The sequence below is a fragment of the Camelina sativa genome, chromosome 6 (genome assembly GCF_030686135.1).
Source record: "Camelina sativa cultivar CO46 ecotype springtype chromosome 6, ASM3068613v1".
In the NCBI taxonomy this organism is placed as follows: domain Eukaryota; kingdom Viridiplantae; phylum Streptophyta; class Magnoliopsida; order Brassicales; family Brassicaceae; genus Camelina; species Camelina sativa.
In genome coordinates this window covers 3,699,334-3,715,878 of record NC_141885.1, presented here as the reverse complement: position 1 = coordinate 3,715,878, position 16,545 = coordinate 3,699,334, and the positions used below count along the sequence as shown (strand labels likewise).

General features: G+C 33.3%; 2 protein-coding genes and 1 non-coding gene across 4 annotated transcripts; all 3 read right to left on the bottom strand.

Annotated features, from left to right (window-relative positions):
- Positions 1-7,356: 7,356 nt before the first annotated feature.
- LOC104790322 (bifunctional dihydrocamalexate synthase/camalexin synthase-like) lies at positions 7,357-9,340 on the bottom strand. Its single transcript, XM_010516046.3, has 2 exons — positions 8,276-9,340; positions 7,357-8,178 (listed from the first exon to the last, which is right to left on the bottom strand). Exons 1-2 carry the CDS (start codon positions 9,158-9,160, stop codon positions 7,591-7,593), a joined length of 1,473 nt encoding a protein of 490 aa, XP_010514348.1. The 5' UTR covers positions 9,161-9,340; the 3' UTR covers positions 7,357-7,590.
- Positions 9,341-10,985: 1,645 nt separating this feature from the next.
- Positions 10,986-15,107, bottom strand: LOC104790321 (phytyl ester synthase 2, chloroplastic-like). Of its 2 annotated transcripts, none has more exons than XM_087455536.1 (14): positions 14,693-15,107; positions 14,340-14,391; positions 14,071-14,126; positions 13,806-13,964; positions 13,599-13,703; positions 13,265-13,406; positions 13,087-13,197; positions 12,869-12,977; positions 12,643-12,773; positions 12,173-12,539; positions 11,957-12,070; positions 11,570-11,655; positions 11,383-11,492; positions 10,986-11,295 (listed from the first exon to the last, which is right to left on the bottom strand). In XM_087455536.1, exons 1-14 carry the CDS (start codon positions 15,036-15,038, stop codon positions 11,105-11,107), a joined length of 2,079 nt encoding a protein of 692 aa, XP_087311662.1. In that variant the 5' UTR covers positions 15,039-15,107; the 3' UTR covers positions 10,986-11,104. The 2 variants fall into 2 exon arrangements, with proteins under 2 accessions (XP_087311662.1, XP_010514347.1); XM_010516045.2 differs by having other exon boundaries at positions 13,087-13,209; positions 13,292-13,406.
- A 951-nt stretch (positions 15,108-16,058) lies between these two features.
- LOC147942219 (U2 spliceosomal RNA) lies at positions 16,059-16,262 on the bottom strand. Its single transcript, XR_015560644.1, has one exon. It is a non-coding gene; the product is annotated as a U2 spliceosomal RNA (small nuclear RNA).
- Between the last annotated feature and the right edge of the window lie 283 nt (positions 16,263-16,545).

The window sequence follows — 16,545 nt, the reverse complement described above, 5'->3', positions numbered from 1 at the left end:
GAAGAAATGTGTGGGTCGGATGTATATATATAAATTATTATAAAGAAACAAATTTAATGATAATATATATGACTGAATAAGGATACAAATCCAACTAGGGCCTGAATGATCAGGAAATGCTTAGAGTATCATTGTGGACCTATGTTATCACTATCTACATCTTAAAAAATGCATGAAAAATAAGTTCAGATAGAGATCATTGTTTGTAATTCCGGAAATTATAAGATATTTATTAGAGACTTTGGCAAAATTAAGTAATATATAACAATCCGGCTAGTCACATATTCTTATATGACTCAAAGTTCCAAATCTGTAAACTGATTGAATAATTAGACCAAAATTTTAACATAGTGAACATCACAATTGTACCAGCCGACATCAATCCAAGCACTGTACTTTATCTAAATTATTATGCTTCAAACACTTTTGTCCAACAACTAGTACCGATTGTACTACCTGTGGCTATCTTTTTCTCCGTGTAAACTGAGATTTGTTTAATATATATAAATAACTAGAAAAAACTTGTATTCTAAAAAATGGATATTTTTTCTTTTTATTGTCGAAAAAAGAATATATCCCTTTTGAGTTTTGATGATAAAGTTTTCTATTTATTTTTATATTTAACAGAATCAGTATTAGATATCTTCCATACATATATAAAATAAATTTAATAGCATAGGACGTTTGCAAACGGTGCTAATTATTGTAAAACAAATAATGATCGGGTTAATAAGAAAAAAAAAAGTTTGATAATATATGATTAACTATGTTATCAAAAAACAAAAGATCAATAAGATTGTTTCCATTTGTCTAGACTCTAGAGTTATTAAGAGTCCATATTTCCCACCTCCTGTATATTAAGAGGGTTTAGAGCAAAAACAAAAGTGACCTTTTGGATCTTGCTACAATTTAGAAACTAAATTACTAAAAGTGGCAGAGTGTTCACATGTGTGTGTATGTCTTTTGATTTTTTTTCTTAACGTTGTGTATTTTTATTATATTTTTAGAAAAACTTTAAGATCCAATATGCAACCAAAAATAATAATTTTGGACATGTTCGTTAGTACTTAGTACAGCTAAATAATGCATTACTCAAATGGTCCATCTACATGATGCATTTAAATCATGTATATGTTATTAGTATATGTATTTAGCTATGCATCTAGATAGACAATCTGGATGCATATAGTATAACAATGTTTACAATACAAATGTTTTCATCTTAGGTATATCAAATCGGGATTAAATTAAAAGTTAAATCAAATTTGGTGTTATTCAAAATTTCACAATTATGTTAGAAACGAGTTTTGAAAGAGATTTTAAGTGATTTAGTACACCTTTTTAGTTGTAAATATATATCATACAAACAAATGTAACACCTTTTTTTTTATGCACCAAGGTTTTATATCATATGAAATCAAGTATCAACCTCCAAAGAAGGAAATTTACAAAGGATGAACCAAAGCTAAAACTCCCTGATCCAAAACGAGATCAATAACCGAATAAAAGCATATAGATTGATTGAACAAAGTAATCCTAACACATTGACAATAACTGAAATCGTTGAAACCTTGATCCTTGATAACAGTAAAGCAGATAAGTGAGAAGACACCTTCGACAACACCACACACATGAGATGAGATGTTGCACGAGATTGAGTCTACCACATGGGCAGATAAAACAATCCACAATTGGGCTGCAGCAACAAAAGTGACAGGGCACTAAGCTGACGAGTTAACGAAACCATCAGAGAAAGAAGTCTTTGGGAAGCACCCCTCAATAACAGATGCTGGCCGCTCAAAACAATAGCAGCAGTTGAAGCGCCACAGAATCAAGTGTGGCGGTTGAGTGCTTTTCTCCAAAAACCTGGAAAAAGAAGCAAAAACAAGGTGGAGGATACAAGTATATCCAGTCCATTCAGGGTAATGGATAGAAGTGTATCCAAACCACAAAGATCTTCTAACACCGGCGACTCCTAAGCCGACCGGTGGCTCCCATGAGCGTTCACAGTCAAGGCAAGCTCTAAAGGCTCCAACAAATATCCAAGAAGTATTGGACCAGGCCCACCAAGAAGTCAACTTCAAGGGCCTCCGCACAAGACCTAACATGGTCGAGACACCATCACGGCGCGGAAGTGAGGGGGGAGCAAAGGACAGACCGAAAGACACCTACAAAGACTAGTACCTTGTTTTTTTGTATCGGAATAAAAAAAATACTTCATTTAATATATTTGGTTTGAAAAATATTTCATCTTTTTATTTGTTGGTAGATTTATACCCACGATTTAACAGGAACTTTGCGAAACTATTAACGACGTTAAGATTTGATTCGATGTATTTTAAATATCTATTATATTAAAACAGAAGTCAAAACGTCCCACATTCAATCTCAGGTACGGATTACCGTTTTGCCATTAATGAAAAGTGCCATTGACGTTGAAATACTTTATCCCTAAACGTAAATTTACCTATTTTCGCATTATAAATCAAAAAATTCCTTTTTAGTTTCAATTTTGTTAGATTAATTAATTTCATGTTTTAAATTCTTACTTAAATATATATATATATATATATATATATATATATATATATATATATATTGAACAGAATATACCTAAAGAACACCACAATGGAGATGGTCCTGATGATGACGTTGTGATTCGTTCGACAATTGCAAGAACTAAATTCTCGGAATGGATTTTATTTAATACACAAGCTCTTCAAGCCAAAAAAATCACTTATTCTGGAATCCCATATCAATCTGTTTGGTGTCATAAAGTGATGATATGGAAGCCAAGCTCAAAGAGTAGACACTTTTTTTACCCTACAATGTTGCTGTTACATTTGTTCCTTTGGTTTAGTTTTTATTTATTTTAATGTAACAATAATTTAATTATTAATACATTGATCTTTTATCTTTTAAAATATTACACTTTTTTGATTTTTTCTAATAGAATCATTAATTACTAATTTTTGATAATATTTAATTTGTGAATAAATTTATTATAAACGTTTCTGACAATCTTTAAAAATTATTTTATTATAAATTAAAAAATTATACATAAATAAATAAATAATAAAAATGTATATTTTTAAACTTATATAATTTCGTAAATTTAAACGATGAATATGTAAGAAAAATTTATTATATACCTTCATTTGTAAAAATCAAACTCGCAAAGGAGAAACCCACGATTTTTAAGAAATTTACAAATTTGAAATGATAAAGGTAGAAATAACTATTGTTTGAAAAAGAAAATTAACATATCTCAAAAAATATATACATAAACATGTTATACATACTTACTTAAGTGGATGATTATCTTTATAAGTATATTTATTATAATAAAATTAAAGTGATAAAGATGGAAATTATTATAATTATGAAAATGAATATATGTTGGTTATATTTAAAAATAAAAAAATAAAAAAATAGCATAAACTATATGATTAGGATGTAAATAAGTATTGTTTAAATAAGTAATTTAACATATATAAGAGATATATATGTTATATATTTACCATTATATATTATATTATTAATTAATATTGTGAATTTAGAAATATATAGCAATCTCTAAGGTTGTATATATAGACCTTGGTCAGAGCTTATGATTGATATCCAACTCTCAAATATATTTTAAGATTCTTAAAAATTTATCTTCATTCAATGATTTTATTATGTTTGACAATCTAATTTTGATTATAATTATTGAATGGTTTCATATTTGAATCCTTCAATATACGAATGGATAATCCGGGTTAGAATCTTGTGTTTATGGGAAGAAAAATCTCTTCAACTTGGTTCAACCCTAGAGATGATTTTAATTGATGATCAGGGTTTGTTAAATGTTTTAATTCTTAGACCATGGCATGTAATCTGTGTGTCTAATTTTCCACAAGGGAAAGGGAAAGTCAAGCTCCCCAAGCTGAAAACTCCACCAAATAAATTATCGGCGTTGTTATATAATCAGGATGATAGGAGTGACAACTTTCGTGATAATATAAGAGCATACAATATGATGTATTCCTTCACGTCGTTAAGTGAGGAAATAAACCATTCTATTATGCTCTCTCAAATTCTAGGTATATAAATAGGATTTTTTTTTTTCAAACAAAATCCAGTATAAACAGATTCTCATTTTGATTTTATTATATCCAGGGGAAGAGAGGCAATATTTGAGTTCATATAGTGTTGACACTTTCGATACAAGTTCTTACGATGATATGATTTACACTAAGGAATTCTTAAACAATATTCAAGTTTCTGGATTACCTAACCATGTTCTAACATTGAAAAAGGGAGAACCTATCATGTTGTTTAGGAATATTGATCCTAAGGGAGGTTTCTGCAATGGAACGAGATTGATTGTTACTCAAATGGCTAATCATGTTATCGAAGCAAGGATTGTAACAGGTGAAAAAAATGTCAATGATAAAGTTCTTATTCTTAGGATGTTTGTTTCTCCACCGGATGCAAAGTTTCCCTTTCGTATGAGGCGTCGTCAGTTTCCTGTTGCTCTTACATTTGCGATTACTATTAACAAAAGCCAGGGTCAGACGTTAGAACATGTTGGATTGTTTCTACCTAAGCCTGTATTTACACATGGACAACTTTACGTTGCATCCTCTAGACTGACAAGCAGAAAAGGACTGAAGGTTTTGATTACAGATGAAGAAGGGAAATGCCAAAACAAAACCCTTAATGTGGTTTTCAAAGAAGTCTTTGAAAATATATGATTTTATTTAAAGCATTTCATATCTACTATAACGTTTTGTTTTATACATTTGTTATTCGATTTTCATGGTTCCTTTTACATTTAATATTCGAATTTCAGGGTTTATTTTCCTTTATAAAAATAAGAAAGTGAAAACATCTTCAATATGTTAACACAATTTTAATACTTGAACATGCAAAAGTGACAACACTTTTCTTAAGACAGTATTTATTTATATAATAGATTATAAATTTTAATAATCGCAAAAAGGTGAGCCACTTAAACGATTAAGGCGAAACGTTAAGACGTGACACTTTGTATTCTCTCGAAGCCAAAAAATCCCCCTTCCGTTTTCGATTACAGAGAAGAATCAAGGAAAACCCTAATTTGTGAAATTATGAGAATCAATTATATTGTTGATCTTCTTCCCGGAAGAACTAATTTGTATATCCAAGCGAAGGTCTTATATTCTTGGAGTGTCAGAGAGTTCTTTACAAAACGAGTTATGCTTCTTGTGGATGTAAAGGTTAGAGTTTCTATTTGGATGATTTTTTACTTAATTTCCAAGTTTTAACAGTTATTGTACTTAACACTTCTTACACAATTGTTGTTAAACTGTGAAGGGTGACACAATTGAAGCATCTTTTTTATCCAATACACTCGCTAAACTCCGAAAATATATCGACAATGGTGAGTGGTACGAAATTAGAGATTTCAAAGTCATCAATCCAACTCTGCAGGAGAGGAATACCCACCATCCTTATCAAATTAAATTTACGGATGCTACCACGATGATGTTGCTCCAATCATTGAGTCCAAAGAATTATTTTCGATTCGAGAATTTGGATGACATATACCGTGGGAGAATAAATCATCCCATCTCTTTCGGTAAATGTTTCTTTAATTTATTTTATATAGTTTTGGTACAATCCGTGAGTATAATAAATTGGTGTCTTTCTGTTCGGAAAGCTACAATTTTTTTATAAATTTTGGAACTTTGTGTATTGGTCCCTCGTATAGAAAGTATGACTTAAACCTTACCAAAGATAGTTTAGTAACACTTTGGAAACCTAAATTCTGTCTTTTTTTCGATATAGATGTTTGTGGGTGTATAATGAATGTGTAAGATAAAAGAAGACCTGCGAGTGCCATTAATAGTGATGAAATTGTTCTCATAATGTTGAATGGCAGGTGAAAGAAATTTACTCTACCTTAAAGAAAGTTATTACATTTTATAGTTGTCTATGTTAAGATTTATATTAATTTGATAACATGTAGGAATGAGAAAGTGAAGTGTCGTCTCAAAGACAACTACGCTTCTCAGTTCATGTCTACATGGCAATCAAACGACTGTCATCTCATATACAAAACCGAACCTCTGTTTTGTGTAATGTGGTTTATAAAGGTCGGAGAATATGCAGGTATGTAACATAATTTAGTTCTGATAAAAATCTTCATAAGGTAACCAATAAATTCACTTTAAATTGTAAATATCTAAAGGTGCACCATGTATTGAAAACACATTGGCCTCTTCGAAGATCTTCATAAGACCAGACTTTGAAGGACTGGAGCATCACCAGGATATGTAAGATATTGGCATCTTCTTGAGACTTTGTATGATGTTTAAGTAATCTTTCTTTAAACACCTTAAATATTAACAGGTCTGAATTTGCTGGACGTTATTACATAAACAATGTGATGAAGCAACAAGGTGAAAGCTCAAGAACTCATCTGTAAAGAATGGAGTCTTTTTTTTTTTTTTGTAGTTTGAATGTCTTTTTTAAAAAGTATGATTGTAGTAATCGCTACCTGAATTCCTAATATGGATTAATCTTAACTTTATTTTGTAACTAGGATAACATATTATAATTTCATCTTTTAGAATTTCCTTACAATTTTTTAAAAAATAGAAGACTTCATTGATATTTTACATTGTGAATATTATGAAACTTTAAAAACTAATCCCTTCTCTAAATATGAAAATTCTAAATAAGATGAAAATTATTGAATAATTACTCAAAAAACACCATATACTAAAGTATCATAACCATTTTTATTAAAATTTTAATACCGCGCTTTAAGCGCGGTTCCTCCCTAATATATATTTATATATCAAATATTTTTATGAAATACAATTACTTATGTGTGGGCTGGTGGTAAAAGGCTTTTTGACTAGCTTTTCAACCCATCCTCTATCACCCTAAACTCTTATGCGTTGAGAAAATCTTATTGTCCGTTGTTCTTCGGTCGAATATCTTATTGGCTGGTGGGTTTTGTAAATTTAACACAACGTTAGTATGCATTTTATATGATATAAAATATTTCCTTTAATTTTTTAATAAAACTTAAATTGTTAAGAATGACTATGTTAGCGATCACTAGAGGATCAGTAGTCATCCCTTTCTTAAGGTGGAAGAATTACGCGCGAGCCTGTGCCTTCCGAGTCCACTATGACCCAATAAACCGACTCCAACTGGACCATCACTTTTTTTGTTTATTAATTGGAACCAACTCGCACAAAACTACAATTTCATTTATTATCTTCGAATCTAGTGTACATAAATAACCTCATAGCCAAATTTCAGTCACTCTTCAAAGCAAGATAAAGTAATACAAGACTCAAGATTTGTGTTTTGTAGTTTTTCACAACTTATTTTGGTTTTATTCATTAACTTAAATAGGGAAACTGGAGTCGTAACTCCTTATAACGTGAATGAAAGAAAATGGAAAACGTACTCTTCATGACTCGTTCACTTATTTCACTAAGCAAAAATAAAAACAGAGAAGTCCCGAGACTTCATATATCCAAATATTCTTCCTTTTCTTGACTTCTGTGTTGACTTGAGCGTTCCTATCATAACCAAACCACATATTCAGGGGTGAAGAACTTGAACGAAGTCAAGATTATCTTCATCCCTCGTGACGTTCTCTCTGGCTACATCCTTCTCCGACACTCCCCAATTGAAGAAGTAAAGCAAATTCAACAACGTTAACTCAACAAGTATGATTCCCATTGTCATCCCTGGACATATTCTCCTACCTGATCCAAACGGTATAAACTCGAAGTTTCCTCCTTTATAATCAATGGAACTGTCGAGAAACCTGTCAGGGTTAAACTCATTTGCGTTTTCCCAGAGATTTGGATCACGACCGATCGCATAAACGTTGACTAGGATCTGTGCTTTCGCGGGGATATCGTAGCCCTGGACCTTGAAATGAGACAATGCTTGTCTTGGGAGCAAGAGTGGAGTTGATGGATGTAACCTGAATAACTCCTTGACCATGAGCTTAAAGTAATGAAGTTGGTTTAGATCTTCTTCTTTGATTCTCTCCTTCTTGTCCCCAAGTTTTGTCCGAATCTCGTCTTGCACTTTCTTCATCACTTTAGGGTTTCTGATCAGCTCGGTAATTCCCCAGAGCACTGTGGCAGAGCTTCCGCCAACTCCTGCTGTCAATATGTCCTGACATAAACACAAAGTCACAAATATTGGTACGTTGCAAAAAAATTTAAACCACTTTGGAACTTAAATAACTTGAAAAAAAGACTAAGAGACTTACCGAGATCATTCCTTTGAGATGATCAGTGGTGAACTTGAGAGCATCTCCATCTTTCTCTTGCTTCTTCTTCATATCGATCATCACGTCAATAATATCAGAGCTCTCTCTTCCAGGCTTAAGATGCTCGTCAAGAATATTCTGATAGAAAGTGTCTACTTCCGAGAAAATATTTTTCAGTCTCCTCTCCTGACCGGAGATCCAGTCGACGAGCCTACCGATTCTTCCCGGAAAGAAATCAGAGAACGCAGTAGCTCTTATGACCTTCTCAGACTTGTGCACAAGCTCCATGATTCTATTTTCATCAACGAACTCACACTCATAGAGATTTATCCCGTACCCGATCCGACACACTATATTTCCGATTAAAGTGAAAAGGGTTCTCTCAAGATTCACCGGAGTTCGTGTCGTAGCAAACTCAGAGAGTTTCTTGATACACAAGTCATTCTCTTCCTCTCTGATATTCCTGAAAGATTGAAGCTTTTTCACGCTGAAGAGCTCGACCACCGAGAGCTTCCGCAGCGCAGTCCACTCGTCACCGAAGGGTGCCAACCCGATGTCTTTGAAGTTGTAAAAAGTTATTTTGGTCCCGGCGGTCTCTGGTCGATTACAACACTCACTATCGTGGATCTTTAGAACTTCCTCTGCTGCTTCTTTCGAAGAGATCACGACCACGGGGACGTTGCCGTATTGGAGAAGCGCCACTGGTCCATACTTTTCGGCTAGGTTACGGCGGTTCCTGGGATGTAGTTTTCCGCGTTGGTGTAAGTTTCCGATGATGGGAAGCTTCTTTGGACTCGGAGGAAGGTTTAACTTGGAAGGTTTGAAAACGTTCAAGAAGATTAAGATAAGGGGTAAAAGGAAGAGGAAACATAGGAAGACCGACATTTTGAATCTTGTTTTCTTTGGGTTTCTTTGTGTTTCTTTGTTCTGTCTTCTCTATTTCATTTGAAGGTTCACACAATCAACCTCTTTATAATGTATTCATTCCTTCAAGGTTTTTAGCTCAGAAGTCACTGTCCACTGTAGCGTGCGGATACTAATCAATTGGACAAACAAAAACTGAACACTTTACTAACAAAACTGAACAGATTCAAATAACCCAGCATTCGAGTCCAAAATAACCCAGCAATCGTGATCATAATACGTATTAGTTTAATTAAAGATTTTATCATGTGTAATACAAAAACTTTTAAATTACTAGCAAATCAACTGTTCACCAAGACTATGTAGAAATGGGCGTCCTCTGGTTTATCTTAAACCTTTTGAATCTCTTAATTACTGTGCATGCTGAAATGTAACTTAAATTTATATCCAAATAAACCTACTTAATTAAATTGTTAAACTTAAAATTTAAGTTACATACTCATAAATTAATGAACGTCGGTTTGAAATAGTTCTAAGCACACCAATATTTTTATGTGCTACGTTGGATCATCATCATATATTATTGTTTATTCAGATATTCCACCAAAGCATATGAAGATAATTATAATCAACAATAGTATACTAAGGCAATTACAAAACTTTTCAAAGTGAACACTTTTCAATTAAAACTGAACACTTTTCAAGCAAAACAAAATCAAATAAAATAACAAACTGACTTTTCAAACTATCATCTTAATATTATTTAAAGAAAAGAACATTTTAAAGATTATCCACATTTAATTATTTATTTATTTCAATTGCCACTGAAATTATGTGTACAATTAATATGTTTTAACTGAAATTAGAAATAACTAAACTCAAAATGTTTTGTCACTCTCCACATTTATATCATGCAAAATTGTTTGTAACCCCCAAAAAACTAGTACTATCATTTGGGAATTCTGTAAATCAAGAAATAATAATTTGGCTAGTCAAGTATTCTTGTATGACTAGTCAATGTTCTAGATTGATTGATTATACTTATAACTATTATTAGTAAGTGGTCAAAAGTTTTTTTTTCATCTGTCTGTACCTTTTTATTTAGCTAGAGGAAAAGTCCATATTGCACACCTGCTGGCTGCTGTTAGTTAAAAGAGTTAGAGCAAGAATAATTACATTTTTTGGATATAATAAAGACCGCAACCACACTGACCTTTTGGATCTTCTTAGAAACTCAAATTAAACGTGCAAATTTCGTCTACTGAAATTTCTACCAACAAACAAAATTTTACTAACTATTAATTAGGTGAACTCCAATTGGGAGGGTGGTCACTATGTATGTGTGTGTGTCTTTGGTTTTTCCTTTTCTTAACGTTATATATTTTTTAGATGTTTAATTTGATATTAGAATTCTATTTACATACTATAAGATCCAATATGCAACCAAAATATCATAAATCTCCTTAGCTTGTGAGTTTTGCATTGAAATAATTTACCTCTACCTTGATCGCATGTAAATCAAGAATCCATCATTTTAAACAGAGTAATTGAAATGCTGTTTGATCCTAAAGCCACAATATATACGACTGCATTCATTAAAACTTTCATAAATCCGAGCAATTGGTGATAAGAGATACACGACTTAAAGGCCTCAAATTTTGGTTTGAATCTAAAAACGAAAATCTCAAATTCTTAAAGTAGTTTCAGATTTTTCAAAAGAATGTCACACTTAATTATGTCAAAAAGTTATATTTCTTTGAATCTAATTTAGCAATACATTCAATAAATATATTAAAACTTGAAATCTTACGAAAGTATTAGATAGATTCATATCATGTACATTTAATTAAATAATCATGTCTTATTTTTCTTGAACAAATAAAATATCTTAGATCTCTAAAGAATCTCTAGAACCTCTAAAACGTCATATGATTAGATGTCTACAACATATAGCCACAGTAAAATTTAGAGATCAAACGTTGGTATTTCACCAGACCAACCATGTGAGGCTTGATACAACACCCTTGGCAACAAGTGTCTGTAAGGATCACTCTCTCTTTTCATTTTTAAATAGGCAATGCATTGTTCGACCTCAGACTTTGCTTGCAGGTAAACCTCTTGTGCCTTATCTTTGTCTTTCAGCTCTTTCTCCTTACCTGACACGGAAAACAAATCCCGCCATTATTCCAAGTATTGAAGTCAGTGATTCGAAGTTGAGAGCGTACACTTAAATTATATCATACCTGCTAAGTCTATTGGTTTTCCAAAGTAATAGTAGAACCGTCCTGGAATCTTAGGTAGAAGTCCAGGAATATAGCAATCTTGGTTTCCCAATTCACTTTCGTCGCCTTCCCTAACAATTATGACGTTCAAAATCACATATGTATTTATAAATGAGGATATATATAGAGTGTGATCAAACATATACACCTTATGTTGCCAGCGTCCTTTGTTGCTTTTTCCATTAAATCCTTCAGGATAGGGATGTTCCTTTGATCATTGGAATCCAATACAACCTGAGAATTAATCAGACAATGTCCCAAACCATAGTTACTCGAAACCGAGCTTTGCGTAAATATAAAACTAAGAGTATATGTAGAGTTTTATAAGCATTTTGAATATAGAGAGACATGCTTCTTGCTAATTTGCTGAACGCAAATTTAAGATATCGATTAATGCAACAATCTTAGTAAAAGCCGAGAATCTCGAGTAATGTAGAAATTTGAATGGGACCGATAATGCATATTTGAAAAGTAAATAGTAACAAGAAGGAAATGGAATAGTGTAGAGCTTAAGATTTGAGTATAGAAAACTTACTTTGAAGATGTCATCTTCTCCAACAACACCGAAAGGAACGATTTTGGCTCCAAATTTAGATGCAGCTCTCACAAACTCGGATTGTTCTGGCCAAAACAGCTTGTATTCTTCACCCTGTAAAGTCTCTATGTACATGTTAGCCCCCAAAACAAGAATATCCAAAATTGTAGAAACCGTAAAAAGGTCACCATGCAACAATATATTAATTAACATAACCTTTCTATGCAAAGCTTCACGGACACCTCCAGGATACAAAAGCACAAGAGCCTTTTCACGAAGTAGTTTGTAGAAATTCATATTGGAGACAGGTACTCCACCCATTAACTTATATTTGTCAAACGTCTTCGGGTCGACTATTGAGTCTCGGATATACATAAATACCATAGGATGTGTCAAACCCCGCATGTGAATGTTCCTATGTTTCATGAGTAGACCTACCATTGGAGCCAACTCAAATCCTAATATCATGTGATAGCCAACGTACACAACCGGTCCATCTGAAGGTAATCCTTCGAGGCTCCTTACAACAGTGCCGTCTTCGAGAGTTGATAGCATTACAGGTGAAATAGCATTCATTAGCAATCTGCACCGGGGAATACATATATTATTCAACTAAAAACTTTTATTTTATATAGAGTACTGATTTGTTTTGCTAAGCCTACAAAAAAGCTTGTGAGACATTTTACCGGTGATCGTCTAATTGTTGTTTAAACTCAAATAAGGTAGGCACAATGTAATCCGAAATGTAATCATGAGACTTCCCACGACGATAAAAACACGTAAACTTGATGATTGTAGCCAGATCTATGATGTCCTCCTAACAGGATATGTAAAAGAGATAGTTATGAATAATTCAGTATTAGACCCTAAGTAATATCTTACCTCTGTATTGGATGAAAAGAGATGACTTACCAAAAGGGGAAACTGTCCACTGTCATCAAGCTTACGGACAATACATTTTGGCAAAATGCTCGAGTATCTGTCAATGTCTTCATCGTTATGCAGCCATTTATCGCGTCCACTGCAATAGTCATTACCAGATATTCACAGTTACACTTCTTCTCCAAGCTACTACATCTCTTGAAAGTAAAAGAGATTCAGAACTTATGAAACAGAGAAACTTATTGGACCTCGGAAGTATCAGTGTTTCAGCTCTGACTGAGTAAATGTGAGAATTCACATATGTAATAGCAGACTTAAGCATTTCGAACTTCCAAAGCAGTGTTTCCTTAGGGAACATCCTACAAAGAGTCTGAAAATAGTTGTTTTGACTGAGGTGTTGATCATATGACTTGATGAACACTAGACCATGAGTTTCCAAGGAAAAAAATTAATGGAAGATTAGCTGACACTGCAAAGAGATCTCTTAGCATCCTTCCACCAAGTCCGCCCATTCGCTGGACAGAAAATTCATTTGACAAAGCATCTAATATGCCCTTCAATAGATCGCCTACGTAATAAAGCCACAAGATTGTCATGTTTCAGTAAGTTCTTTATATGCAAGGAATTATATAACATTTTACAGTTGTCACTGTTTTCTAAGTTAAAATCAAGAAGATGCTAAAACTGAACATAGCATACATAACTTGGAGACATATTAAAAGATCAAGTTAGAATATGAGAAGAGAACAAAAATATGTACCTTGCTTAAAACCAAATGCGTCTTCCAATAGTGTGGGAATTCCATCTGGTAACACACTCAGCATTCTTGATAGAGGTCTTGACATGAAGTTGTTAACATGTGTGGCTGCAAAAAAAAAACAATTTTTATGATGAGCAATGAGGGAGGCACATATTCTTTGGCATTTATCGACAAAATAAGAATCATGCAGGCCGAGCTTTTTTGTACCTGGATTAACCAAGATCAAAGCAAGGTCGATGTTGGGGTTCTTGGCTGCAACATCCAAAGCAAGACATGCTCCAATCGATTCTCCAACTAGATATATAGGTCTATTTGGGAAACGACAGTGCTCTGACCTAATTGTCCTCTCAATAAGCTTCACCAAGTCTGAATACAAACAAAAAGGGTTTAATGTAAGCCTCATTCGCTATCTTTTCGGTTAGAAAACCATTTTTGTGGCTAACAGATACTACTTAGAAGGTCTGAAAATCACCTTTAACAGGAGTACGATCCCTGACTGGAATGTGAAGGCACCATATATCAAAAATCCTATTGAGAAACAAGAACATTACAGGTCAATATTTCAAAACTAACTAAATTCTAATATTAGTTAGGTTTCACTTTTTCTTTTTTCATTCCTTGTTTCAACTGATATGGATATTAGAAAAAGAGGCAACGATGTTGCAAATAATGCAAAACCTAATGCAATCTTCTAGGGAAATAAAGAAACGATATATGATGAATATGAAATTAATTACGCACTCCCCAAGTTTCTTGTGATGGCGAATGAGACCTAGTCCAGTACCATCGATCCCTGAAATTAACTTAGCATTTCAGAGTTCCATGGAAATGGAAAAAAACAAGAGTCTTAGAAAATATAAAAATTCAGCCAAAAGAAAGCATCAGAAAGATCCACTTCATTTCGGGTCAAGTCCAACTATTCCGGAGGTGAGCAAGCTCTTTGCATGTTAGTGTTACCGCAAAATCCCAAGAGTCCACTAAGTGGTCACACATGTAACACCTTTTTCTTTCAAGCGTATCCCCAACCCCCACACAGCGAGCTGAGATCCATTCATATTACGATTGAAAGACAAAAGAATAGTTAGAGGACGAACCAGGTAAGTATAGGAGAAGAGGAGAGCCTTGAGCTTGAGCCCTACATTCCAATGGAGAGAACCAACGAGGTGGACCTCCTCCATCTCCAACGAAGTCTCTTGCTTCTTCCAAAAAATCTGATAAGCTCTTCCGCATATCGGGACGTGCCGCCTCCGCTTTCAAATATGGATTCTCCACGATGTTTTCATCCTTATTCTTCCGTCTCCGAGGAAGAGGAGGAGGAGTTGATGTTACGGATTTAATCGCCGTGATACGATGCTTCGCGGCTGAGGTCCGTCGTCGTAGGTTTGATGAGGATGAGACGGCGCATAGACCGGAGATTGAGCGAAGTATTGCAACCACCATTTGTACGTGAGAACTCTAGTGAGAGAGTTTTGCCATTATTTTAGTGTTTATTATACTGCTTACAATACTACAAACTCGTCCACACAGAGAGCCAAGAAGTTAAAACTTCATTATTGGAATTAAAAAATATATATATATATATATATATATATATATATATATACATATATCATAAACATATTGAGCATGTGCTATAAGAAATTAAACCTAGTGGTAGTAGACAAGACTGTTAAAGAATATACAATATATCAACAAGACTAGATTGATCAAAACTTGCAATTTAGTGGTTTGTGAATAGTAATTGAGAAGTGAAAGAAATAGCAATATGGCAAGGTGAGCCAAGTCTTAATTAGGATAGTAGAGGTAGTGTTCCACATGCCTTTTTTTTGTTTTTTTACGTTATCTATATTTACAAATTGAACAAGCCACATCATATTTTTACTTGTTTTACAATTACTTGATGGACGCATGCACTTTGTGTGCTACTGGAATTATGCAGAAACGGAAACAAAGGAATTTTAGGGGAGGTGTTGGATATATGATAGAGTTTTCATCACTACAAATCCTTTTAACATGTTTAGAGAATATAAAAAATAAAACTCAGATGGAGATTGTAGAGAACCAAGAAAGATTTTGATTGATCAGCTCAATTCCAAATTCTTTTTTAAAAGGTAGAAAGAATTACAAATAATAAAACATTAGATATCTTCTCTCCTAATTTTATTTTCGATGTAGTGTATATAATTAAAATGTTGACTTTTAGTGGAATTTGGTTAAAAAGTTGTCTTGTAATATTAAATCTGAAGTTCGTCGAGTAGAGAGTTTTACGAATTTGGCATGGGACTTTCTTTTGGCCTGAATAAAAAAATCGAACATAGAAGCATGACATGAGTATATACAGAACTATATATATTGATAGTTTGATTTTAATGTACTATAAAACTAAACTAATAACGATAGTGAGAGAGACACTTGGACTATATAATTCCACAATCCATAAACATTTGAACTTATGTTTAGTGGGGATGAGCCAGGTCAGTGCAATAGTGCAATAGTGCAACGCATGGACGACTCAGGAAAACTCAAATAGCAAGCTATCTTAATGAGTTTTCTCCCTTAAAAAATAAAGTTAATATCGTGTGAACCGATGGTCCACATATCAGATATTAAACTGATAAGAACAGATACTATACTTGATCTTAGCCAAAAGGCCGAGAAAGGTATGGATTGTATGATGAATGTAGCATCCTTTTTATACACTAAGTTTCATTGAGAGCAACCTCTGTTTCAACGATGTGGTATAAAATAAGCCAAAAGAAAATGTCTTAACATGAATCTGTAATTAAGTGACAGGCCTTAATTAGCCCAACCCAACATTAGCCCATATTTTAATAGCTGTTACGTGTCGGGTACGAAAATAATTCCCATAACGTTATAACTTATATCCTTGATTAGTGTTGTTCTAGTCTTTTAGATATTACCAATGTTCTCCAGAGTACAGCTAAGC